This window comes from Rutilus rutilus, assembly GCF_951802725.1.
Source record: "Rutilus rutilus genome assembly, chromosome: 7".
In the NCBI taxonomy this organism is placed as follows: domain Eukaryota; kingdom Metazoa; phylum Chordata; class Actinopteri; order Cypriniformes; family Leuciscidae; genus Rutilus; species Rutilus rutilus.
Window position 1 is genome coordinate 9,714,248 of NC_140221.1, and position 25,680 is coordinate 9,739,927.

General features: G+C 36.7%; 1 protein-coding gene across 5 annotated transcripts in view; it reads left to right on the forward strand.

Moving 5' to 3' along the window:
• The first annotated feature begins 1,777 nt into the window (after nucleotides 1-1,777).
• The window catches only part of pisd (phosphatidylserine decarboxylase), a 38,150-nt gene continuing 14,247 nt past the window's right edge, over nucleotides 1,778-25,680 (forward strand). The window contains exons 1-3 of one of the 5 annotated variants that reach the window (XM_084414623.1): nucleotides 1,778-1,909; nucleotides 2,420-2,478; nucleotides 15,137-15,291. In XM_084414623.1, the coding sequence (XP_084270749.1) occupies nucleotides 1,800-1,909; nucleotides 2,420-2,478; nucleotides 15,137-15,291 (324 nt within the window). In that variant the 5' untranslated portion in view covers nucleotides 1,778-1,799. Of the gene's footprint in view, nucleotides 1,910-2,419; nucleotides 2,479-15,136; nucleotides 15,292-21,285; nucleotides 21,420-22,469; nucleotides 22,926-25,680 lie in introns of those variants that run through there. The other 4 variants (XM_084414624.1, XM_084414625.1, XM_084414626.1 and 1 more) reach the window with 4 other exon arrangements.

A 25,680-nucleotide genomic window follows, 5' to 3' on the forward strand; every position in this document is an offset into this window, starting at 1 on the left:
TTATCTGCACTTCACCCCCAAAGAATCTGCGCCTTTGCCTGATGAGCATCTCTGTGCCAGTTTGTGATGTAACCGCATTTCTAAATCAACCTATAGAATTTTATTATCTTTTATGTCTTTCAGGGTTCCCACGGTTCCTTGAAATCCTTGAAAGTTTGTGAATCAAATTTATTTTTTTTTTTTTTAAGGCCCTGGAAAGTTCTTGAAAATAAACATACATAGATACAGGTCATTGAAAGTGCTTGTAGTAAATAAATGCTTGAGGCACACCAACATATACTGAAGAGTTATGTAGAAATAAATAAAATAATCAAATGTTAAAATAATAATGTGTTCTGTTGCAAGTTCACATACTTGATCTCATGTTTTCTCATGGTTTATTGTTGAGCTGTCATGTTGAAATAATCAGTTCCAAGACCTTGACACATTTTTATTTTATTTTATTTTATTTTTATAGGACGTACCGAATATTCTTCAGTTTTGTGCTAAACATAAATACGACAAATAGAATATCAGATTTCTGTCATATGGCCAAAAATAAATGATAAACTTTTTTTGCATAGTTGTTTGACAGATGAAAACTGTAACAATGTATCTTACAACCTTGCTCTCACTTGAAATGTGTCCCCGCATTAAAGTCCTTGAATTTGAGGGACCTGGAAAGTCCTTGAAAGGTCCTTGAATTTGAAGATAACCAAGGTGTGGGAACCCTGGTCTTTGAAATTTTAGTATTTTACTTACAGGCCCAATTAAAATTAATAATAGGGCTGATGTGTGTTTTGTTCAGTTATGCAGTGGAACCGGCTGTTAGAATTTTTTTTTGTTCAAGATGAATTTTTTTTTTTAAATTTGTATTGAAATTTTATTTCCATATCACACTTCCTGTGTTACAGATACTGTTACTGTTGTGCTTCTCGTTGAGCCCACCAACAGACCGACACTAAGTATTGCTTGAGTGCTGTCAATCAGTGTGATTTTATATATATTTTATGAATAAAATAGTGTTAACTAAGACTTTCTTAATTATCTTTTTTTTGTGATGTTGAAAAATAAATATGAAATATATTTAGAAATGTATTTTAACTTTCATTAAACAAAATACATTTATATTCTTTTTCCGATCCTCCATGCTGATATCACCCAAAAAAAAAAAAATCTGGATTTATTTATTTTTGTACCTGGTAGTATGACTGTACTTTGTTTTAAATCGATTATTTATTTATTTTAATAATTTTTCGTATTCGTAAAGTACAGTCTGTCAAGGGTTGTCGTAACTAACGCTCAATTCCTGTAGATGGCGTCAGTGCGTCTCGTGAAGGACGAGAACACAGTAGAAATTGTAACTGCATACAAGCATCATGGCCAAAGCCACTTTAAGGCAAGCTGCCAGGGTTAGCAAAAAGCTTGCTAACGCAGAGCTACGCAGGGAAGAAAACCAGGGACCGTTTTTTTCGAATGGATGTCTATGGAGGAGAGGCTTCACTACGCTGAATAAACTGCTTTTATGGGAAAACGGCTTATCATTTAACGAATCGACGGGCTATCGGCTAATCTTCAACATGTTTGCTCTTAAACATTCGTTTTGGATTGATCTATTTGTATAGTTTACACCGTAAAAAATGCTGATTTTTAAGAGAAATCACGGGCAATTGCGCGACAGGTAGAAATCAGTTTACGGCACTTCTCATTCATTTCTATGGGATCCGTAAACAGTGACTGACTGTCGCACGAGGCCAAGGCTGTAATGTGATTGGTAATCAAGGCACACGTGATCCACGTTGGCCGTTACGCATTCTCCAATGGTAGAGCCACGGACCTTCGTATCTCCCAATAATAAGACCATCTCTGTCATGGCAGCGCTCGTACGGAGAGTGTTTGTAGCCCACCTGGTAGGCGCGAGAAAGAGCGGGTAAGTGTATTATGTTATTTTGAGTGTTTGTGAAAGAATGTCAATTACACCACACCTTATTCGGTAAATACAGACACGTGCTGGTTTCAATATCCCCAAAAGTCGCTGATTGGCAAACCCGGTCGAGACGGTTAAAGTGACAGACCCTGAGACCCAGCTGATCTCGAGGTTGTGCCAACTTCAGCAGGGCAGCGTTAACGCAAGAGCGGGGACATGTTTTTCTTGCCTTAGAATAACCTTTCTATAAAGTTGAATTACTTGGCTTTTACTTCTAGGCCCATTTACTATAATTAATACAATAGCTGCTGACTGCTACATTATGTCTATGCTAACTGGACGAATTTCAAGATATTTATTAATCAATTTTCTTAACTACTGCTGTACCAATACTGCCTATTTCTACATGGCGTCATTCTTTAAAGTTGTTCGTACTGAGACCCTCATAAATGTGCATATTGGTTGTGTAGTTTTCGAGTGTTTCCTACCAATTGTGTCATTTGTTTTGTTCAGTTTTCTGCAGAACGGTGGCTTTGGTCTGAGATGGGGTCATCAGAGGTTATTCTCCAAAGGTCAGTCTTACTCCACATCAGGGACGTGCAGAAATGTAAAAAGAGGGCATATATAGGCCTCATATATATATATATATATATATATATATATATATATACACACATATACACACATATACACACACATATGCTTTGCATCACAGAAATAAATGATATAAAAAAAAGTATATTAAAATAGAAAACCATTCTTTTAAATTGTAATAATTGTTTTCTGTATTTTTTGATCAAATGAATGCAGGCTTGATGCACATAAGGGACTTCTTAAAAATAACAAAGTAATCTGTGTGCAAATATTTGACCAGTAGTACTGTACTATTATACCATTGCTGCAAAATTATCAAAACTGTTAAAATGATAAAGTCACCATTTCACGTGTTGTTGTCAGCCTACACTTCACATAATATTTACATTTAACAAACTATAATAGTTTCATCAAGTGGTAAACGTTGTATCAATATAGACTAAATACAAGTGACTTGAATACTATACTTACCATTAATGCTACTTTTGGTGCTGGTTTTGTGCAGTGCTTTGTAGTCAATTAACATCCATTAGTTCAACGACGCAGATTCAGATCGCTTCATAAATGTAAATTCGTCTGTCCATGTAATTTTCAAACAATTTATTTATAAATGACCGGAAAATTACCTCTCCACTTCTCATTGTCCAATGAAATTTGAACTTGTTGTGCCAGATGACGACTGGTCGGTGTATTATACATGACAAACAGGCTTCAATGAATTATGTAATATTTGAAAATATGTGGATTTTTAATTGAATCGACACACTACCTTTTATTATTGCAAAAAAAGAAAAGAAAAAAAGTGTGGTTTATTTTTTTCCTGCCGTCAAGCCATATATATATATATATACTCACTGAAAGAACCATCTTTGGCTCGAGAGCATCGGTTCCCGAGCAGACTGTGGGATACCTACGTTTACACTAGTGCATTTTCATTTTAAAACGCATAACTTTTTCTACGGTTATGCCTGCCATCCATCTATCTGTGGCTGTGACATCAGGTATTAAAAATCTAATTAATTATTTGTCCACCCCCCCCCCCCCTGCATTGTGTGTTCCTGTTATAATCTGCGTGTACGGGATAAAAATAGTTTCAAATATTAATATAGCTGTAGCCTAACTATTAAAAAAATCACTGCTGTAAATCTGTGCAATATAACTGTAGCCTACTTCAAAAATTTATTAAAATACTCAAAGCAGAGAAGTGATATGAATATTTATTACTTAAATACGCTCTTGAGCACATAAATAATAATATTTGCTATAGATCGACATAATAATATCTGTTTTAGTCTAATTTTCCCCCCACTTTTCAGCACTTAAGGGTTTTTAATTCCCATTGTAGGGAAAAAAAAACAATGGCCAAGGCTTGTATTATTTTGTAGCCTATTATTGCCTTATTTGCCCACGTGATTTAAAATAAAATAAAACACACTTTTGGAACTGTGTCTTACTGAAATACAGTGAATTATCACGTGTTTGAAATCCTGAGTTTGTTTTTATTCACTTGTCCTAATAGAAAAATTAAGAAGCATAAATTTATGATGTAAAATTACGGAGCCCAGCATGACATTCGGAAAATATTGTCTACTATCAGCCTAATAGGCTATCTCTCCTTGCAATGCTCGTAATTTAATGCAGTCATGCTCATTGCTCACTTAAAGTGGCACTGACTTATCTGCTGGGTAAATTAATAAATGTAATATAGATAAATCTCAAACATTGTATCATTTATATCAGCAACATATTTCTTTATATTGCCCAGCCCTAAAACTGCTCAATATTAAAGCTTACAGGACTACTTTTTAGACTTTTTGTAAAGCTGCTTTAAAACGATGTGAATTGAGCGCTATACGAATAATTTTGACTTCTCTTCACTTGATGTAGAACTAGGTATATATAGGCTATATAGCATTATTTATATAGGCTATATAGCCTGTATATCGTGGCCACGAATGCAGAATTCGTTCCCCAGATTTAGCAGCACATAGGCTATATTACACGGCAATCTGCCTGAAGGGATTGTTTGTTGTACAGTAACTTCTTCTAACTTAAGTCGTATTAACTGTTTAACTTGTATTAAGTTAATCAAAACATTATCCAATTGATCGTTCCTGAAATTCCCATGATTATCACTTAATATTTCTGTAGTACGGCCCCAAACAGCGTAGTAGATCATTCATAAACTCGTACATGGGAAAAGGAATGCGCATGCGTCTAAGCCCATAAGATTGCTGTATTATAAACCAATGAAATTGGGGGTGGGCGGAGAAACACGTCATTCTCGTGTGTTACGAAGCAAGTTTGAGCAAGAAAAATAAGTGGTTTTCGTGTGTCAAGCAGGTTTGGTTGAGCTTCTGTTTATGTTTGCTGATCAATGTTTATATGTGAATTAAATCTGTTCATCATATAAAGCGATCGTGTCTCTAGAGAAAATTTGGACTAAACTGCTCAATTCATATGGATTAGACTTACTATCTGCCCATAACTTCTGGTCTAGGATCAGTTTTCTCTATAATAATAGCGTATTGGCGTAATATATTTGGCAAATGATCAAGTGTGAAGAAATCACACCATATGCTATACAGACTCTTAGAGGTCTCTATAAATTAAAATAACATCTTGCCAAGTATGAGCCTTTACTGCCATATAATATCAGGGATATATTTTAGTGGATTCACTCTGCATTTAAATGCGGTTGTCTCTCCTGAAACTCTGCAGTGTATATGTGGCCATTGGTCCTCTTAGCAGCATGAAAAATAAAACTTACTCAAATTGTGAACGAATTATTTACAGAAAGCTAGCAAAGAGCGCTCCCTTAATAACTGAAGCTGTCAATCACTTCAGTGTCAGCTCAGTTGGCTGACAAAACGCGTTGTGATTAGAAACCTTTGATTGTTTTCAGATTACAGGGCGTGAACACAAATAAGCGCTGGATCGTTTGAAAGCAGCTGCTTGTCAGTGGGTAGCGAATTGAGTAGAAATAGTCTTGGCTATTGGACCCACGGTCCATCTGTGCCTATTGATTCCAAACCTGCACCGCAAATGACAACATAAATATTATTCCATCCGTTACATCATATATTAGCTGTTCATCCACCCGCGTGCAGGACTCTGGTGCGTATCTTTGTTTGCGTTCTAAAAGTGACAAATGTTTCTATTTACAAGATGTGGGGGCGGAGTGGAGGTGTACAAGCTACTGCAGGCGGGTGTTTTGGAAGTTCCAAAAAAAAATCTAAAGAGATTCAGATCTTGAAGAATCCGAAAGGGGACTGGATCAGAGGCAAAAAAGAGGACAGATGGCACAGGAGAAGATGAGGATGAGATTGAGGTAGCATGGTCACAAGTAGGGAAAGTGAGGGGGAAAGATAAGAGTTCTAACAAGTCAAGTCACCTTCATTTATATTATGCTTAGATTGTTTCAAAGCTGCTTTACAGTGATAACAGGAAAATTGTACATTTCGGCTGAAGTCAGTTCAGTGCTGATTCAGTTCCGTTGTAAAGAACATCAATTATTAAATTAGTTCATTTCATATATAAAGCAGTTCTGCAAAAAATGATGTCATTGTCCAGCTCAGTTCAGTTCTCATACAACAGCTTCAGTACATTCAGATCAATCATATTGTTGAATATTAAGTGTCCCCAACTTAGCAAGCCAGAGGCGACAGTGAGAAGGAACCCAAACTCCATCAGGTGACAGAATGGACAAAAAAAAACTTTGGGAAACCAGGCCCTGTCAGTGGGGCCAGTTCTCCTCTTGCCAATGAACGAACAGTGTGATTATGATTCAGGCTGCATCACAAGACCGAATTCAGTAGCATTCAAATAGTTCCAGTTCCTTTTGCTGGTCATAGGGGTCTGTGTAGAGGACCTGTCTGGTTCTTGGGTCTTTGCTGAAGACCTGTGTAAATGGCTGTCATGTCGACAAGGTCTTCACAGGGGATTGTCTAGTAGACACGATCTCTGCTGACATTCAGGGCTGCAATGTGGTCGAGAAAGGGAGAGTAGAACCTGTAGTGACATAACCCATCCTTCGGATGAGACGTTAAACCGAGGTCCTGACTCTCTGTGGTCATTAAAAATCCCATGGCATTTCTCGTAAAGAGTAGGGGTGTAACCCCGGTGTCATGGCCACACACCATTGGCCCTTACCAATCATGGCCTCCTAATAATCCCCTTACATTGAATTGGCTCTATCACTCTCTCTCCTCTCTCCACCTATATCTGGTGTGTGGTGAGCGCACTGGCGCCGTTGTACTGTGGCTGCCGTCGCATCATCCAAGTGGATGCTGCACACTGGTGGTGGTTGAGGAGAGATCCCCTGACATGATTGTAAAGCGCTTTGGGTGTACAGGAGTACATATGAAAGCGCTATATAAATGCCCGATTCTATTCTATTCTATTCTATTCTATAACCAGAGGAAAAAGGAAAATCAAGAGGAGTCCAAAAGTAGTATTATGGATGGTGAAAGAGAGGATGCGATTAAGTGTCGGGATGAATAAAGAATGATAGTTTGGTGGAGAAGGTATGTTAGAAGTAAATCCAGTTGCTCTAACAAAAGAGTTGAAGGAATTAATAGGGGAGGTCAAATTTGCAAAAATTCTTCAGGATGGAGCTCTAACACTGTGTCTACACCGGTCGCGACAAAGCGCCAATTGCAACGCAGTTGTCGTTCGTGTCAGTAAGTCATCAATAAAACAAGGCATGTGTTTACTGTCAGGGATTTGTCGTGTCGCATCGCGCTGCATCCAATGTAGACAACATCACTGATTAAAATGGGTTCCATTGTCTTTTGTCGCATCACACCGCTCGCGTCCTGCGTAGTAATAAGCAAAAGATAGCAATGAGTATAAAGATGATATGCAAACAGAATGGTGGGACAAAGGTTGTGGATAAGAGGAGTGATTAGGGGAGTTCTTTTTGGAATAACAATGGACAAGGTAACAATACATTTGGAAGGAGGTAAAATGGTGGAAGCAAGACGTTTGAAAAGATTAGAGATGGAAGTAGAATAGTTTCAGTTCTACTGAAATTTGAAGGAGGAGTTCTGCCAGAACCAGTCAAATTAGGATTCATTAGTTATCCAGTTAGATCTTATGTAGAACCTCTGTTGCGATGTTACTATTGTCAGAGATACTGACACACTGCTACAGTATGTAGATCAGAGAAGAGATGTGCTTGTTGCGGGGGAGAGCATGAACATGGGAAATGTGGAGAAGGTATAGAGGTAAAATTCTGCAATCGTGGAGGAGATCATAGTGTGGCTGTAGAAATACAACAGGAGATGACAAAATGTAAGTTATCCTATGCAGATGCTGCCAAGGCAGTAGATAAAGAACAAATAAAAATATAAAAGGGAGAGTAGAACCTGTAGTGACAGATAAGTCATATCTATTTATATACAAGCGATAAAAGAATAAAAGAAGATATGCTGATTGTTAGTAAGACAAATGTCTTATCTTTATAGATGAAGTAATAAATTGTTCAGCATAGACTGAAAGGAGAATGGACAAAATTCAAATTATAGTAAGCACTGAATAGAGGTTCTTGGATGTAAATTGGGCTGACCTGGGAAATAATTAGAGAAGAATTATGGCATATATTCTAAATAGCCACAAGCATGTTGTGGATAATTATGCTGCTAACTATCCTTCAGTGGTATGCTAGGAGTTTGGTACCTAATGGTCAGGAATTTAAAGGATATATAGATCATATGGGGGAAAGAAAACCCTGAAGTAATATGCATCCAAGGATCATGGTTAGCTAAACCAAAATTGATTTTGTTTTAAATGGTTACATAAATGTGAGAAGAGATTGAAACAGTAGCAAAGGTGGAAAGTGTACGTTTGTTAAAGCAGAATTGCCTTATAAAGCGGTGGGTAAAGGCAGTAGTCGAAATATGTAGTAGTCGAAGTATGAGCAGGAATCGATAGTTATGTAATAATGAATTTCTACAATCCATGTAAAAGACTGGTGTTGAGTGACTTATTGAGGGCTTAAATGAAGAAAGAGTAATTTGGTGTGGTGATTTTAATGCACATAACACTGTATGGGGAGGAACAATGAATGATGCTAATGGGATGGTTATTGAAACCCTAATGGATCTAAAGAATTTGGTGTGTATTAATGATGGTGATTACACAGGCATGAAATAGGTACTTGATCTAACCCTTGTCTCAAGCACACTAAGTGGAGTAACTAATTGGGAAGTACTAAAGGAGTGTTCGACTGGAAGTGATCATTTCCCAATGGCTATTTCAATAATAAGTGCAAGTAGAATAAGAAAGTTGTACCAAGGAAGTACTGGCAAATGAGAAGGCGAACTGGGGAGAATTTCTAGAGATGAGTAATATAGGATTGAGTCATCTAGAGATTAATGAAGGAAGAAGTAACATTGAAATAATAAATTCACAGATTGTGTCAGTAATACAAAATGTGTCATCAAAATGTGTTCCAAGAAGTAAAGAGAAGAGGGAGGAGTAGATGGTTCCTTGGTGGTTTGAGGAATGTTATATAGTGACGAAAGAGAATTGAAAGCTTTTAAAATACTGGAGCCATAACTGGTAGCATTTGATGCATTATAAGAGAGCACAAGCTGAAGTTAGAAGGAAAATTAGGAGTGTCATAAAAGGAATTTTTTTATAAATTTCTGTAATAAAATGACTCCAATTCAAGATGTCCGGAACATGATTAAAAAGATGAGTGGAATAAGGAAAGAGCTCCAGTATTAAGAATGGGTGAAGAAATGGCAATAAGTGATAAAAAAGAAAAGAAAAAAGAAATGTTTCGAAGGGCTTTCATTAGTATTAATAGCTCAGATAATCTAACAAATGAAAGTAAAGGGCGAAGGAATAAATAAAAATAAAAACAGATACACTCGTTGATGTGATTGGTGTGGTCGAATTTTTATTTTTTTCCTACGCACCTGACTTAGGTTGAACCTGACACCTGCAAAACTCCGGTTACTTCACCTCTGTTGGTTGACGCCTAAGAGTCTCATGAGTCGAACGACTTCTTGCCCCTTTTGAAACTATCACTCGGGAATAAGATCTTTAGTGTCTCACTAATCTGTTAACTTGCTCCACAAACTAACTTGCTGTGCAGCAATAATAACCAGACAGACTTCAGCAAATGCCCTTTAAATGATTTAATCACGGCCCGGAAGAGTTCTCGAGCATTTCTCAGAGAATCTCTCCCAAAAAGAATGCATCAGGTTTTTATATGGAAGAGACATATACAACAGTAAGATTAATGTGACCTATTACTCATGATAATTTTCCTTCAATATGATTGGTTCAATCTGTGCAAAACAAGCCCCTACTTCACCCTCTGTTACTGGCAGAGCAGATTTAGATCTCAAAATCATTAAAAAAAAATGGAAGAGGTTAGAAGTTCATTTGATTACTCAATATGTTATGAGACTGTTATAGACTTTATATTTTTGATATTGTCTAGCCAGCATCTCAAATTTTCCACTGGTTACACATCCTCAGAGTACATTTTGTTCAAGTGTTAGAATGTAATGTTAAGTAATGTTGGATGTTAGAATTATTATTTCGTTTAAAATACAGTTTACTATTTTATAAAAAAAATCCATCACATTGGTTACAAGGTAGTTTGTGACGTCAGAAACACCAGCGATATTAAACTGTGTTTTTGACTCTGCAATAGTGTTGACTTATGCATTTGTGCAAGGTTTGTCTTAAAGCATATTAAAAACACCACATAGACATATAAACATTAAAAACTTGAATTTTCACTACAGGGGAACTTTAAAACATCTTAGTGTAAAATCCTTTGAAGTGACTCTAAAATGTTTCAGTATGATTTATCAGAAGAATAGCTGCAAAGAGGTGTTAATAATTCCAATAAAGGAACCAGGAAAGGATCCAAGCAGTCCTTTGATTTATAGACCTATAGCTTTGACAGATAATTTATGCAAATTAATTAAAAGTATGATGGTTAATCAACTAAAGTATTACTTGGAGATTATTTTTTTAATTTATTTTTTGCTGAGTATCAGAGTGGATTTAGAATGCCGAATGTCGGTAACCAAACAGTTGATGGACCCCATTGATTTTGCATAGTATTTATTTATTTTTAATTTATTTTTTCATACTATGGACGTCATTGGGGTCCATCAACTATTTGGCTACCGACATTCTTCAAAATATTTTCTTTTGTGCTCAGCAGAAGAAAGAAATTCATACAGGTTTGTAACTTTTTAATTAAAAAAAATATATATTTTTGGGTGAACTATCGCTTTAAGAATAAATATGGACTGTATTCCCAGGTTAATACGGATGCATCAAAGGATCCAGAGAAAGGACAAGTAGGAATTGCCTACACACTATTCCAAAACTGAAAACAGAAGGGGAAAGAATATCAAGTCTATGTATCAGTGTTCACAGGGGATGTTCACAGGGCAGCTACTTGCTATAATGATTGCATTATAGAAAATATATGATATGAGACTAAAACATACAATTATTTCTTCGGACTCAAGACTTAGTATTGATGCTCAACATTCAGATACAAGACAGGACATAATGCTAGCTCCATTTAATCAGGAGGGGAAAGGAAAGAATAATGTGCTATTTCCAGCATAGGCCACACAGGGCTGAATAATACTATGTATATAATATTAAAACACCCAACAGGTTTTTGCGATGGTTGTGGGATTAGAGAAACAGTAGAACATGTAGCCTAATTATGCATTGCAAGAAATAAATTATCTGGGGAATTAAGAAAGAAGTATCAATTCTGAAGAGTATTATACAGTAGTCAACATTTGAAGTGGATCAAAACCTTTCATCAAAGTTATACATAATTTTTGAACAATACCCGTTCTTGTCTTAGGACAACTTTGAACTTTTTTGATCCACTTCAAATGTTGACTACTGTAAGTCCTGATAATGGTAGTAAAGTATCAATATTGATAGAATATCTAATAAAAACTAATCTGTATAAAATAATTTAGGATCTGAGCTTCACTAGGGGAACTGAACATGCAGCGCAAGTATAGAGGAAAAGTCTTTGATTCAGTTCCCAGTAGGTGGCAGTAATGTACTTTCTAGTATGCCACCTGCCATTAAAAAAGAAAGAAAGAAAGAAATGTACAACTTTTGCAGCATTAAACAGTGTAGCCAACCATAAACATGTTGATTTCTTGAACGCAATAGCCAATCAGAGGTATTAAAGTTAGCAAATCAGGTCCTGCCTCAAAATCTGGTCTCTGTCAGGACCCCAAGCAATCCCATTGGCTCAAATTACTATTAATAGGTACTCTCTTTAGCGCCTGAATCAATTCCTACAAAATCACATTATGATGAATGCTGTTTTTGCACTGTTATAATGACCATTAATGTCTGTATTAGTTAGCTTATGTACTAGCATAGCTTACAGATACCCGATTATCCCGATAGCTTAGCTTATAGACTCGTTTTGCACTTGTATTCACGATTATCTTTAATGTAATTGTTAAATTAAGTGATTAAATGTCTAAATAATTTCAGTTATAAAAAAATGCAATTAATTATTCACTTAATAGGCTATTATTATTATTATTATTATTATTATTGTTATTATTATTAAGACAGTTTATCAAGTGAAATAAATTTTCAATTTGTTTTATTATGCACTATATAGTAAGCTGTGCATATTCTACATTAATATTGTTCGTAAGTATAATCATTACCTGATAGTTGAAAGAGACCCGATTTCGAGGGAGGACTCTATTTGTCATGTTTTGAGCGGTGACTGAGTGGATTCTGTTCATTATAACAAACAAACATTGTGTAAATAAAAGATTGTGCAGTCAGCTTCATTTATTGTAACAGAACTTTGTGAGAGAGCAATGAGCTAAAATGAGTGACCGCTTTTTAGTGATTATAAATGGAGTGCTCTTTGCGTGCTTTCTTCCATACCAAATCCCACACACAGTATGCTTGCTTTTCTGTTCAAATTAAATCTTTAAAGACAGACCTACTGTGAGCTACAAGGTTGTTAATCCATGGTATTTGCTTCCGCTGAAGCCGTCAGCCTGCATTATTTCAGCTTATTTTTTAAAATAATCATGTTTACAGTGGAATTCCTGGTGGAAAACTGCATTACCCAATACCCATGATGTTGTACAGAAAGTTACACTAATCCGAGAGTCAAAAAAGCAACGCGCTACTCCCATGAAGCACTGCGAATGATGTAATGGTGATGCTCTCAAAATACTGAAATGTTTGTACATTTGACTTAAAATATATGGTTTTACACATATCAACAGGGTTCCCACGGGTCCTTGAAATCCTTGAAAGTTTGTGAATCTGAAAAAATGTTTTCAAGGCCCTGGAAAGTTTTTGAAAATAAACATACATAGTATGTCCTTGAAAGTGCTTGAATTTATTTTGTGCAATTAGTTTTCTGGAAAAAATTCCATATTCACTCTGGTCCCCTAATGTGTTATTTCGCCAACACTTCATGGCCTATACTAGCTTGCTTGATTTACACTAGTTAAGTGCATTTACGCGTTACATTCAGGGTTATTCCTGCATAGAGAATTATGAGGCGGCCGCCTCCGTCAAATTCCGTGCTGCCTCCGGCTCGCGACAAAACTCGGACAGACAGTCACATGGTCAGATACACTTTTCCCAATTCCCACCGTGACGGTTCTGTTGCTGTTACCGCTTGTGTCCATTCTCAAACTGTATAGTTTGCCGATAGTGCTGCGGGGATCGCGGATAATCCGCGGGTCGGGCGGGCCAAGTAATACAAACATTCCATTCCAATTAATCGAGGGTGGATGACAAATAAATCATTATAATGTGTTGAGTTTAATAAAGACATGGAACTCTCATCACGGTAAAACACAATGAACGTGCGTGACTCTTTTACTTTCATTTTCAACAACGTTATTCTCTTCAGGGAAAACCCATCAAGGGGAACATATCAGGGCTCGAGTAGCTTGCCAGGGACCATAGACTGGCCCTTCTTATACTGTCTATGGACTGGCCGGGACACGTGTGTTTTTATTTTTATTTTTTATTGAATATATTGATCAAATTTAAGAATTTGAAATGAAAGATGGAGCATACATTTAATAAAATTAAGGGAAAAATGCCCTTTATAAAAGGTACAAAAAATTAGTGTTTTCGAACAGTGATGTAATGAAACATTGACAATTTAATTTTGAAGGGAGTAAAGCCTCAGTTTAGGCTATTAAGGAAATGTAATTTTGCCAATAGAAGAACTTTTATTTTAAATGAATGTTCATTTTAAATCAGCCTACTTCAGTGTGATATGTTACCATATTATCATGCTTAACACTAAGAATTTGAATAATTGTAATGTGATGATCAGATGCAGATATCTAAGGGCGGTTTGCGGGTGGATTATTTATTTTGAACAGTGGATTCGGGTGACTCAAAGTGCACCAGATGACTGAATTTATCTTTAAAATGTACAAAAAATTCTTCCGGGGGGGCAAGGCCCCGGACCCCCCCTAGAGGAACCAAGCTCCACCCACAAAAATAATGTGAGAAACACATTAGGCTATATGATGATCTACAAAAAATACTAATTTCCCGCATAAGGTACTGTGTTGCACGTTGCCATGACGTTCACGCGCGCATGAAACTACGATGGTACCTCAACGTCCACATTAAGTCCTTGAAATTGAGGGTATTGGACCTGGAAAGTCCTTGAAAGGTCCTTGAATTTGAAGTTAACTAAGGTGTGGGAACCCTGTATCAACATTTATAAACGAGTAGTTTTATATTTCACCTTGTAGCTGATTGGCTTGGTTCATGGCTTATAACACTTTAACAAAGACTATTTTCAAATCCATATTGGAAAATGAATGGAACAATACTTCTGGAAGTATGAAAAAGGGTTTTTGTTTATTTGTCATTATTGTTTTTTTGTTTTTGTTGAATTATTGAAGTTTATCAAGTTAGGCTAAATGAAAATGAGAAATTGTACTTTGGCAGCAAGCCAAAGTGTGTTTGCGTGTAAAACGCAATATATGGAACCTGTCCAGTTAGACAATGCTTTGGCAAACCCCCAGGCATGGTTTTGTTTGAACAATGTCTTTCTTCTGAATATTTACAACTGATCTCTAAATGAACCTAATGAATACATTTTAATGATGGATTTTTGTTTTTGAATTATTCTCTAATGTTCAAAGTTTTGGGGTTGGCAATTCTTTTTAAGTCTCTGATGCTTCATTCATTTGGTAGGAATACTGTAAAACAAACGTAATATTGTAAAATATTATTACGGTTTAAAATAACTTCTATTTTTATATATTTTAAAATGAAACTTATTCCTGTGATGGCAAAGCAGAATTTTCAGCATCAAATAGTTCTTTAGAAATCATTCTACTATGCTATTTTGCTGCTCAAGAAAAATGTCCATTTTTATTTTATAATGTCCAATTATCCATGTTAAAAACAGTTGTGCTGCTGCTTAATATTTTTGTTGAATCTGTGATACATATTTTAAGGGGTCTTTTACAAATAAAAAAGTTCAAAAGAACAGCATTTAGTTGAAATATACTTTTGTGTAACATTGTAAAAGTCTTTACTTTCACTTTTGATCAATTTAATGTTTCTTTGCTGAATAAAAGTATTAATTTCCCTTTTTAGGTTTTCCTGGACTACAGGCCCGTGTACGACCTCTTCCTCTTCTTATAGCTACAGGCGGGGGCTATGCAGGATACGACCAATATGGGCGATACAAAGATCGGCAGTTGGAAAAGCTTGGCATTGAAGTGCCACCACGGATTGCCAATGGAGTTCAGGTAAGGTCAAACTCAGTGCACATTATTCATTAAGTGTAAAATTCCCAAATAAAAACTGTTGCCATTGAAAATTTGTTGTCTGCCATTTCCATAACCTCTTTCCCACACTCTAATTTCGGCACAAGAGGTTGTGTGCCATGAACTATAGTATGCAAATCTTTCAAGTTTACTGAAACTGAAAATTGATACCTAATCATTCAAAATGATTTCAACCCTAAAGCCATTTTTCTCAGTTTTTGTCCTGTGTTTAGTTAAGTTGGGGCACTGATGGAATAACCTGTGTTAAATGTCTTCAATGTCTCTGGATACTGAGAAACTCTGTGGAGCCCATGTTCAAAAGTGTGTGTGTGTGCGCGCGCATTTGACTTTATTTTCCTTTTAAACCACAAGATGGCACAATTCACCTCATCACTTTTCTTAACAACCGCGTTTGATATGCACAATTGCACATGGAAATTTGGCTGATCCTTGATTGCAGACAGCAACGCAAAGTTGATTCTGTGAATATTTAATGTTTTTAAAATGTTGTAGATTTAGGGAGCGAATGAGAATCGATAAAATTGACTATTTTGAGACAAAGGTTTTTCAGTTTTGTTCAAGGTAATTAAATCAACAGTTTTTCAATAACGGAAGAATATGTAAAAGCCGGTGTGGATCTAGAAAACTATTAATGGGGTGGCGTGAGGACTGTGAGGGGTGGCAACACCAAACAAAATGAGCATTCAATCATATATACTACGTAGCCCATATCATCTATACTGCATATACTATAATTAAATACATCAACAACACATTGTAAATGTGTCTGAGCTCTTTATAGAAGAGTTTATTGACAAAACTTTTGAAATTACTAGAAAGAACGGTCAAAATATCAATGCACTGAGACCCAAATGCACAGTATGCTAGATGTCACTTTTTCAAAACAATAACAAAGGTGTAGCTTGATGACGCTGTGAATGAGCGTGGAATCATGGGAATTGTCGTCTTCATCTCCACAGCCGATGGAAAGCAATCCGACGGGACTCAGGCAGAAATCATGTTCATGGATGAGATAATGTTTTACTACTGTTACTGTAATATGAAGCAGGGCGGGGCCGAGAGCCTTGGGAGTGAATGCTAATGACAGACACATGCGCGACACACCGAGTCAAAGCTGAGGAGCTACGGAGCTTTTATTATGCTCAAATGCCACAGTCGACCACTGCCGCTCCTTTCATTTTGTTTATTTTGTTTATTTTATGATTAGTTACATTAATCATCCGCCTCCTTCCTTGAACATGAACTTTGTTAGTTACGTTTGATCACTTAAAATCACATTATTTTATTTCATTCTAATAAAACAGCCACAAGTCCTGAATAACTACTCGTAAAGGTCACTTTATTTGACAAATTAAAATTGTGGCTGCGCTGTTTTACTTGGTCAAAACAATCATATCAAAATACATTTGAGTGTGTTGACAGTTATGTTAACGTTACTCTGTGCGTTTGCTTGGATGCTATGGGACACTTGTTGCACTGCAGTTAGCTAGATCAGTATTAGAATATCATATTAAAGGGTTAGTTCAACCAAAAGTGAAAATTACCCCATGATTTACTCACCCTCAAGTCATCCTAGGTGTATATGACATTCTTCTTTCAGACGAATACAATGTTTTATATTAAAAAATGTCCTGGCTCTTCCAAGCTTTATAATGGCAGTGAATGGCCGTTTATGTTTTGAAGTCTATAAAAGCGCATCTATCCATCATAAAAGTTCTCCACACGGCTCCGGGGGATTAATAAAGGCCTTCTGAAGTGAAGCGATGCGTTCGTATAAGAAAAATATCCATATTTAAAACTTTATCAACTAAAATACCTAGCTTCCGGCAGACGGCCTACGCAAGTCGACTTGCGCCAAAGAGTAACACTTGACAATGTATGACGTAGGATGTAGGAGTAGCGTAAGCTTTGACTCCTCTCGCGGTTCAAACAAACAGGGCTGGGTGACAAACTCAAGCTCTTTCTCAAAAATGAGAAGTGTTGTGTAAAATAATACTATGCAAATACATAAACAATGGAAAAACAGTCCATTTGTTTGTGAATTGGGCTTGTGCTGTGTTTCTGACTCACCAAAAATAACTGGTTCATAAGAGCCATCTGTTAATGAAGTTAACTGGCTGACTTTTCAATTTTTTTTGACATGACATGGTTAGATTCAAATGGTAAATAATCATGTATTAAGCTGGGTGTCCACCTTAGTCAGCAAGCATGACTGGTTTTGATTGGTATTTCAGTCGCATAAATGTTTCTTTCTGCAATGTGTATATATAAATCCAATCTTTAATTCAACAGAGTTCACTTCACAAAAGCTGATGTAACTTTCTCAAAATCAAAAAAGTTTGTTTGTTTATTTAGGAGGAGTTCATTTTACATACAGCATTTTGCTTGAACATCCAGTCTTTTCATAATAGGACTGCTATTGGATCAAGGAAAAAGTGGCCAAGTGTAAACTAAGATGCAGACAAAATGTTTTTCCACCGCTCTGTTTTGATTGTGGTGTTACTTTGATTAAATACACAGTGTGCGAACATTCAAACCTGGCTCAAAGTGTCAGTGTGACACCGCTGAAGATGTCAAGCTGTTATGGTGATCAAGAGTTTGGCAGTGCGTTTCATTTGGCAAGCCAGAAATCTGTTGCTTGTGTGAGGTTATTTAAGCCTGATAAAATGGAACTGTTTATTGAACCTTTAGTCTAAATTATAAAAAAAGTTTTTTGTTGAGCATCATCAGGCTTAAACGGCTCGTATAGTATAATAAAGGAGTTTGTCAAAAACGGTTCTATTTTATTCAGAGGCCCAAACTGAGAAAATTCATATTAGTGCAGTTGCTGATATTTATATGGCCAAAAAAGTAATATGCAATTTTGATAGCTTGTAATGTAAATCAGTGAGAAGTTTATATAACAGTAAAGCAGACTACTTTAAATAAAGTGGCAACTAATATTTATATGTATTTTATGAAAGTCAACCTAAGTTGCTAGTTTTCACAAGACATGTCATGTACCACGACCTATACAATTATACTAAAAGGCCTTTTACTTGCTAAAAAAGTATAAACTATCAATCAGACAACAAAAGGCAGGTAGTAGCCTAGATTGTAAACTTTTTTTTTTTTGTAAAGTTTTGATCATGTTGATAATTTAGAGACCTTAGAAATGTATAATATAAACATACAGTAGGCGGTATAGGGTTATGGTTAATTTATTTAAATGTCCTTAACAAAAAGCATTAATTTGAAAAAAGTTGTCTTTTTTTTTTTTTTTTTTTTTTATCCGGTGCTAATCAAACTAATTTAAAGATGATCATACTTTTGATCACATTAAATTAATACTTAAATATTCTCTGATGTAATGACAATCCGTGACGGGTACAGTGTTGTGTTCATTTGTTGTGTGGCCTTTAATACCAGCCAGCTGATGTGATTGTTTGAGTGTCCACATCACCTGAGCGTCTGTTGAAACTTACTAGTAGTGTCACTAGCGTCTGATTGGCCGGTTTTGTTTGAAGGCTTTCCCTAGAGTGATGTAGCGTTTTATCTGCCCTATACAACAGATAAGCATCAGCCTCCAACGTGGAGCTTCTGTTTGGCCTGACCTGTTAATGACCTGTCTCTGCGGGCACCGGACAGTGCTGTTTGCATAATGCACACACAACTCTTATAATGGTATAAAGTCAGTTGTCTCAACCTCTAAAAGCTTGATTCTTTTTTTTTACTTTAAACATGACATGAGGACATTTTTGCATCAGTTACACCATAGACTGTAAAAAGAGTTACACGCACAGGCAAAAGTAGAATGCAGGACCAACACAATATATATGTTTATTAAAACGATTCACAGCAGATTTAGCCCTGGCATTGACCAAGCACTGGTTTTCTAAGGGTATTCAGCACCATGGCAGACTTGTACCTCACAAACAATAGTGAGATTTATTCTTGTAAGGAAGGGGGTTGGGCAACAAAGCTGTGAAGGACAGGACTATTTATACAGTGTCTAAAACAAGCAACAACAACAAAAAGTTCTAAAATGCCATTTTTAACCCTTATGAGTGATTTCATTGTGTTCTAGCTATTTAAAAATAGCCAGTGCTTTTGACATTTTCAGACATATTTAACTCGGTGTGTATCTATATCATGCTTATGTATTTGGCTTAGACCATTGAAACGCTCAAGGCTTGAATGATCACTGAATGATCGATGTTCACAGGCTCAGTCAAGGACTCTTCGCTTATCTTGCGCCTTATAGATGTGGACAGATTTCAGTTTAGCGGGTTTGTTGTATTTGCAGATTTACAGATAAGGCACAGTGCAGCAGAAAGCCTCGCTGCTTGAGATACCAGCGCTCTTTGTGTGGGTGTGCCCATTTTCAAGAACCTTCTCAGACACACACAATTGCTTGGTTATATTTTCTGCCTTGAGGTGTAGGAAAATAAATCAATAAAGCACAGTTTTCTGATAATGATACTCACTATGAACTAAAGCGTTCAAAGGTTTCGGGTTGACAAGAATTTAAGTCTTTTATGCTGCATTTATTTGATATAAAAGAAAAACAGTAATATTGTGAAGTATTAATACAATCTATTTTAATTTATTTGAAATGAGATTTTTTTTTTAACAATGTAAAAGTCTTTCATTTTTGATCAATTTATGTTCTTGCTGAATAAACGTATTAATTTTTCTTAAAATTAAATAAATAAATCTTGCGAACCCTAAACTTACGAACGCTAGTGTATTTTATAATTGTGTGTGTGTGTGTGTATATATATATATATATATATATATATATACATACAGTGCAATGCATAAGTTAATACACCCATGCTAAAGTTGACTAAAAAGAGGAATAAAAAAATCATATTTTGGAAATTGAACTTAATGCCTTAATTTAAAAAATTAGGAAAAATCCAACCTTTAAGGACACCAATTTTCTTTGAATGAATAATGTATCGTAAATAAATAAATGTTCTTCCTTAAAATACATGGTGCATAAGTTAGTACACCCCTATGTTAAATTCCCATAGAGGCAGGCAGATTTTTATTTTTAAAGGCCAGTTACTTCATGGATCCAGGATACTATGCATCCTGATAAAGTTCCCTTGGCCTTTGGAATTAAAATAGCCCCACATCATCACATAGCCTTCACCATACCTAGAGATTGGCATGATTTTATTTCAGTTAGCCTAAAAGCTCGTTTGATTTGCATTGAGAGCAAAAACTAACTTCTGCACCATGTATTTTAAGGAAGAACATTTATTTATTTACGATACATTATTCATTCAAAGAAAATTGGTGTCCTTAAAGGTTGGATTTTTCCTAATTTTTTAAATTAAGGCATTAAGTTCAATTTCCAAAATATGATTTTTTATTCCTCTTTTTAGTCAACTTTAGCATGGGTGTATTAACTTATGCATTGCACTGTATATATATGTATATGTATGTGTGTGTGTGTATACACATTTTATTTATTTATTTATTTATTTATTTATTTATTTATTGGAAATAAGAATACTAAATTGAATATTTTTTTATTTTTTATATATATATAAAATCATATATTTCTGATGCTCTTTAATCATACTAATTTGATGCACTAACACTATAATTTTTTGGGGACCAAAAACAGTATGGAAGACTTTTATTATATATTTAATGTCTTACATAAATATTTTCATTATTATTTTACCATTTTAAGCTTTTCATCCACTCCAGCATGTGGTATATCCTTACAAACCCAAAAGGGTTTATCTTGCTTACAAAGAGCAACCATTTCATGGCTGTAATACCAAAACGACTTTAATCATGAGCACTTGTTGTTGTCTTATGTTTATTTCTCTCTGTCTACTGAATACGTACCCTTTAGCTGTCTGCAGTTTGCTGTCAGCTTGTAATTTGTGTGTTTATGGAGTGGGATGGGCACTTTGACAGTCATCAAATAGGAAGTAAGCCCTTTCACTCATTGGTCTGGTTAATATTTAGTGATGACATCAAAGCACACACATGCCATATCTGTGTGGATCCCAGTACCGAGACAATGAGAGGAGTATAGTCCTTTGAGAAGAACGACAGACTTCCTATTGTGTCACTTTGTACAAGTGAGTGTGAAGATTTCCTTTTGTAAGTCATTTTAATTTAAGTGGTTTTGTGTTTTGAATTGTGGGCTTGAATTTGAACTCTTTCATCCTCAGGTAGATTATGTTATGTCGAATAAGCAAAGAAATACAGCAATTATTTCTAGTGGGAGATCATTCAGGGTTTTTATACACAAATTTTCATTTGTACAGATCAAAAGACCAGTTGAGACAGGAAGGTTTACTTCCTGTTTTATAGGAAGTCCCATGTTCATGTGATTTGCAGGCGGTCAATTGCGCTTACTTCTGGTTTACTTTAAAAGAATGTTAATGCTGTAATTCAGCAACAGAAGCCTATTGTTTATTTGATAACATTTTTAATTTAGTCAAGGAACAAAAATACTTATATTTAAATAGACTGAAATTATTACAGAAACATTACAGAATGTATGAAATACTAAAGACAAAAAAAAAGATATTCCACAGTATCTCAATACATGTGAAAATGAGGCATACTGTGTGTAGGGTCTAATGTCCTAAAACTAAATATTATTCATATTGGTGGTGATGATGATGATGATGATGATGATGATGATGATGATAATAATATTAAATAAATAATGTGTTACTTGCATAACATATATTTTAATTATAAATGTGTTTGTGTATGCATAAGAATAATATAATTCATATAAATTGGTTCATGGTAGCAATTACTGTTTCAGACCCACTGTTACTGTCACTGTACTGAAATGTTGTATAGAACATTCATAAATTAATTATCTTATGAGTGTGAATTTAAATTAATGATGTGTATTTTGAGGGTGTGTTGATGCGGTAGAGTTTGTAGAGAAAGTGTTTCCGAGAAACCGTTTATCATAAAAGCTTGTTGCTCTTTATCCTTCAGTTGAGGAAAAAGATGAGAGAGGGGTAGAGGGGGAGCAAGAGGGAGAGAAAAGGGGGGGATGGGGTCAGAGATAGAATTCAGGATCTACTGAGAACATGCTGACAGGATTGTCTGTTTACAAACCCCTCCCTCTCCCTGTCCTTTTCATATCGCCGCCTTCCCAGCAGCCAGGCCTTGAATTCAGCAGCAGCTTAGAGGAAAAGGTGGACCTATCCACTGGCCGACCAATCGCAGCCCAGCATCCTACACGTGACAAGCAGGGAGGGCCGGTCTTTGAGCTTTGCAGCGGAAAACCACCGGGCCAAACGAACGGAGGGAGCGCGAGAGAGGGCTAAAGCCTGCCATACGTACTAATCCCTCCACAGTGATCATGTGTCAGCGGAGTCTGAAGCAGCAGCAAAAGGGGCCGGTGCGGAGCACTGCGGGGAAATGGTGAGATGCTGCAGGTCTTTGCACAGCTCTCCCTCTTGCTACAATCTCCACAGAGTCAGGGTTGATGTGCGGCGTTTCCGCCTGTCGGGCTCCTCGGCGGGAGCGACAGGGGAGCCCGCACACGGCAACGGCACGGGAGGCCCTGGACCCCCGGGGGGCCCGTCTCAGCTCAGCAACCGAAGCCGATTCAGGTACCGGCAAGGAGTGTGTGAGAAGCTAGGACATAGTGTAGGCTGAGAATGTAATGTGTGTGGATGATGGGTGAATTCAGTCAGATCTAGAGCGGTTGTTGACAGTGCACTCGAAGTGAGAGAGGACAATTGAAGGATCATGCGAGGCTGGAAAGTGGGCGAGCGAGAGGGGATTATGGAGACCTCGCACGAACTCGGCCACCCTGCGGAGGGACGATCGGTGTGCAGTGGGAGTTATTGTGACAGGACTCTTTAAGGGACCCTCTTTCACCATCCCAGCTATGCGAATGCGTTTGGCCTAATTGTGGCGTAACGTTAGGCTGTTGGTAGCACTCTCTGTCCGATTCAAACTGCATAGTTTGCAGAGCTCTACTTGGAGCAGATGCTGTTCCCTTTGAGTGAGCGAAGATGCGTAGAGCAGAGGGAGGCTCATATTCAGCCAGTGATTGGCCAATGTGTGCCTGCAATGAAAAAACAAGGGGGGCTGTGTTGAACAGACAGTGTGTGTGTGTGAGACTGAATCCAAAGACTTTGTTGTCTTTTTACAGGCTGCCATCACCTCTCAAACGTCCTCCGCAGTTTGAGTAATGCGCTGTGAATAGCTGTGAAGTGCAAGGTTCTTTGATGCATATTCATCTGCACTGGACAGCTTGGGGGAGGGGTAGAAACGCTCTAAATTCAATTGAATGATAACCTGATGACTGAGAGAGCTCTCGTAAAAACCAACAATCATTGTTTCAAGTCGGTCAGGCGCACTAGGGTGCAGCGCACACTTTGGCATATTAACTGGATTTGCCATCCGCTAGAATGAGGTTGCATAATGCACAGTGCTAAATGTGGTTAGTGTTGTGCCATAAAAGGTTATACCACGCACTTGCGCAGTTCTTAAACAAATGTAGTTATATGATTGAAACAACATTTGCACAGAGGAGCTGTTAAACTAATGTTATCAGGTTTGTTGTTGTATTGTGTTATGAAAATTTTTGGCTTGGGTTCCTCCTGTACAAGGCTATAGATTTTTTTTTTTTTTTTTTTTTTTTTTTTTTAAGGCAAAAATGTATTCCTGAAAGGTGCAGGACGAGTTAGGCTAACGTTTTATACTTAATACTTATACTAAACTACTGATTTAAACAAACCCCTAAAATTGAGACAGTCCCTTCATAGCATTCCATATGTGCGCTGTAGTCTACGCCTCACAGCTGAAAGGGCCAATCGCCTTTATCATAGAGGAATTGCATGTTTGTTTACATTAGAATGCGCATTAGCTTTAATTGATCAACTGGAAAAAATACCATTTTATTTGCATTACTGGAGCTAAAGAAGTGCAACATACGATATCAATATTACCAGACCCATTGAGAAACATGCCAGTGACGGCATTTCTGCAAAAGTTATTTTAAATATCTAATGAGTGGTGCTACAGTAAGAGCATGTTTAGTTTGATCTGAAACAGATGAACATGAATTTTTTTTTTTTTTTAAGTACCGGAGTGTTCCACGTTGCAAGTTTACTACATCAGAATTGCCATATGAGGTTGGTTATGTGTCCACCAAAGCGTTTTTTTCACATGGCTGGCGTAACGAGGCGCTGAGTGTCTATTTCACGCTGAGGCACGGAGCGCTTGGCGTTTTATACCGGTCACAGAGTTGAAGAATGTTCAACTTTGGGTAAAACGCAGCACTCATCACTGTCACTTTTTACCCATCTGTCCAATCACAGTGGAGAAGGGGCGGAACAAATACCACACTGACCAACCGCCACATTCTGCTTGTACAACGTCAACAGATGACATAATAACAGCATAATAATAAGCATAATAATGGAACAAAATAATTTAAAACGAGCCAGAGCAAATACTTTAATTGTATTGACATTTTTAGTAGAAACAATACAGAAACTATTTATCTGTGAAATGAGATACTAGTAACACTTCCGCGGATAATCCGTATCATAGCAAGCAAAGCGTCTCAACTGACAAAAATGCTGCACTGCCAAAACGCTCTCATGCGCTCAGAGTGCCTAGCGTTTTCAGCTGGCTAAAAACGCTTTTGTGGACACGCTGCCTTTTCGTGTTTTGAGGTCATAACATAGCATTGTGCAAGGGACTGAGCAAAAACATGTCTTTAATAATCGATGATCTACCCCTGTAATCATAATTTGTCTGAACAGTAAAAAAAAGTTGTTGGTTTTTTACTGCCACAGCTGGAACCTGCAGTGAGCATTTACGGGGCAGATTATCGATTATTAATGACATGTTTTTGCTCAGTTAATTTTTTTTGCTCAGTTTTGCAATATGCCAAAGTGTGCGCTGCACCCTAGTGAGCCTGAACGGCTTGATTATCGATTACCTAATAGTATATCTATAGATACCTATTGTATCTATAGGTACGTTTTTGGAGTTTTGTGAAAGTATAGGTAGAGGCACGATTGTTTTTTTTTGTTGTTGTTTTTTAGTATGTTGATTAGTACGTTATCATTTTTATTTATTTTTTGAAACTTCAATTGACTTGAAGTTGCTGTTTGCCACCAGTACCAAGATGGCCGCCAAGTGGTCTGACTGACTTTTAAAAGGGACTTTGAGCTTTACCATTTACATTCGCTCATACCAGTCATGACTAGACTGGTCTGCAGAGTATGGTCCGATGTTATGGCCTGTTGCAGTTTGTCTATTTATAGTAAGAGCAATAAAAATTTACACCTCTCTGTAGGAAAGGCCCACACGTCAGATGCTGTTATGATGACGCACGACAGGTCA